This window comes from Sinocyclocheilus anshuiensis, unplaced genomic scaffold (assembly GCF_001515605.1).
Source record: "Sinocyclocheilus anshuiensis isolate Anshui unplaced genomic scaffold, SAMN03320099.WGS_v1.1 scaffold1786, whole genome shotgun sequence".
NCBI classification, from domain to species: domain Eukaryota; kingdom Metazoa; phylum Chordata; class Actinopteri; order Cypriniformes; family Cyprinidae; genus Sinocyclocheilus; species Sinocyclocheilus anshuiensis.
Window position 1 is genome coordinate 40,177 of NW_015544220.1, and position 2,731 is coordinate 42,907.

The following is a 2,731-nucleotide window of genomic DNA, read 5'->3' on the forward strand; positions in this document are numbered from 1 at the left end:
GGCCAATTTCACATGTATTTTGTGTATTTTCAAAATACAAAATACTGTATTTGTATTTAAAAACACTTTTTCACACCATATTTTGTATTTGTATTTAAATACATTTTTCCACACAGTATTTTGTATTTTTATTTTAAATACATTTTCATGTATCTATGCCCATCTCTGTTTACAGGCCTGTTTCTGTTAATACAGTGACTTTTGTTCCTGATAAACATGGTAAAACACATGGGAAAGATCTAAATCTCTGATCAGAAATGGCTGGGGGGCACAAGCTGACTTTGACATGCTTTGCCATGTAGCTTGAGATGTTTTATAGCAGACATTATGATAACACATCAAAGGCAGTAAAGCTCCTCATGAGGTGGATTTGTCTCGCATACATGATCTGCCTATAAAAGTCAGAAAACCAAGACAAATTTATGTTGTGATGCCAGCTCAACAGTGTAATTCATTTAGGGTTAGGGTCGCTCATTTGATTAACAGGACATGATTGTTTTTATTTTACTGTCCAGTTGTTAAAGTTTCACTTCTTTGAAGACTTTACTTTTGTCTGCTGTCCACATCATTGCATCCTGCTTTTTGGAGCTCCTCAGTCTAAGTGAGATAAAATATATGAGATGTTGTATTTTATCTCAATGTGGTTCAGATGAAAATCAGACATTAAATCACATGTATTTTATCTAAAAGCCCCAAACGCTGAACTGAATATAGAGAACATTGTTAAAGGTAAACATGATAATTTTTAAGCCAGTTAACTGCATCAGGTAAGAAGATGGGGCAATAATGCAATTACCCTTTTATTCGCTGCATCTGCACAATGGTCTCAGGGAGAACTTTTCCTTTAGTTTCTGGCAACAGTAATGTAATTAAGCCAGAAAACACTGCCAGGCTTCCAATGACAATATAAGGAATGTATTTATAGTAGTTACCTTTACGGAGAAAAATAATCAATTATCAAAATACAGACTTGTGCAATGTTCAGATTTACTAGTGGCTATATTTAAAGTTATAGAAGCAAGAAAAAAACTGATGTACCCAAGTATATGATGAAGGGAGAAACTATACTGCCTATGCGAGCGGTCATGGAGCACGTTCCCATGGCCATGTTTCTCACCACGGGTTGTATTTTTAAAATATAAGTACAATGTAAAAACATGTACACAATAAGAGCATTGTACCAAATTATTAATTTAAATGTAAGTAAATAGTAGTTAAGGCCACTTAATATAAAGTGGGACCAAAATATGTCATCTAAACAGTAAAAGTATGTATCATATCTGCCACTCTGGTTCAGATCTTATTTCGACACAAGCTTGGTCACATTGCCTGTTTGTTTGAAGACTATTTATTGTGGCAACAAGCAACAGCAATCCTTCAATCGGCATCCTGCAGACACACTTCTTAGAAGTTAACCATCCTGGCTGAAGTTAACCAGTACCCTTCTTTTAAACTGTTCTGCTTATAGGAGGACGATTATTAGGACAGCGTTGACCACTCTAATATGACTGGTTCACAACAACATGCAGAACATGGAATGGCCTGAGACACAGAGAAGTGATTGACCTAGAGAGACAAAGACAAACCCAAAGACAAAGAATGTCTCGGGTTACGCATGTAACCATGGTTCCCCGAGAGGGAATGAGACACTGCGTCACCTCGCCAGGGCTTCGGGCTGCCTGTTTCACATCTCCTCCAGACAACTAAGTTGGTGATGTGTTCAACCTGTGACATCACAGGCTACGTGGGCCAATAGGATTGGAGTTGTTTCACACGTGCTTCAGACACTGGTCCTGCTGGCGGCAGTCAAGTGTCCGCTAGAGGACGCAGCGTCTCGCTCCCTCTCAGGGAACCATCTGCGCTCCCTACATTGGGGAACGAAATCCAAACACACCGTGCCGAGGCGCATGCCTGCCCACTTGGTGGGTGGTGGGAAAGGAAGCGACAGACAAACAAAGCCTTTCCTCAGAAAGGGACCATGCCACTGACACCACGGGCCGCTCACGCAACTTGGCAGAAACAGGGGAACCCGAATAGATCAAGGGGAACATCCCATCCAAGTCAAGAGAACAGCTATGCTATGTGAGCAGAACTAGCCTGGATACACAAGACCACTGAGTAGGTGAACTAGAAAGCCTCTAGAGGAGCTCAAAAGATGCTACTTAAATCCCAGATAAAGAGAGTAGCTGCTGAGCTAGAACACAGCTATCCTCAGATAGCTATGTCCCTAAGGTCTAATGAAGGCTTGTGGACCAGAATAACACAGCCGAGATGGCCTTCCTACAGAGCTGCCCAGACCACAGAGAGTGGGCTATCTACTTAATGAGATAGCACTGTCTAGGCAAGAGTTCAAGGAGACCGCTACTTAAGGACCTTAAGAAGGGAGCAGTCACTGAGCTGGCACATAGATATCCTCAGATAGCTATGTACCTAGGAAGGGCTACCAGGAGGGGGACTGACTGAAAACTACCCAGACCACAAAGAGTGGGCTGTCTACTTACGACCCAGAGAGGGGAGACAACACTGTCTAGGGTAAGGGCTCAAAAGACCGCTACTTAAAACCCTAAGCAGGGGAGCAATCACTGAGCTAGCACATAGCTATCCTCAGACAGATTGGCTCTAAGAAAGGGGACCATTACAATTGCAAAGACCACCAGCAGTGGGCTGTCTAATTAAAAACACTGTAAGGGGAGACAGCACTATCTAGGCAGGAGACCGCTGCTTAAAAAAC

General features: G+C 42.0%; 1 protein-coding gene across 1 annotated transcript in view; it reads right to left on the minus strand.

Moving 5' to 3' along the window:
• Window positions 1-340: 340 nt before the first annotated feature.
• Window positions 341-2,731, minus strand: part of LOC107697246 (solute carrier family 22 member 4-like) — a 21,003-nt gene continuing 18,612 nt past the window's right edge. Inside the window, exons 10-13 of the mRNA XM_016497961.1 lie at window positions 1,039-1,129; window positions 797-932; window positions 548-597; window positions 341-392 (exon numbers count right to left, since the gene is read on the minus strand). Coding sequence (XP_016353447.1) covers window positions 358-392; window positions 548-597; window positions 797-932; window positions 1,039-1,129 — 312 coding nt within the window. The 3' untranslated portion in view covers window positions 341-357. The remainder of the gene's footprint in view (window positions 393-547; window positions 598-796; window positions 933-1,038; window positions 1,130-2,731) is intronic.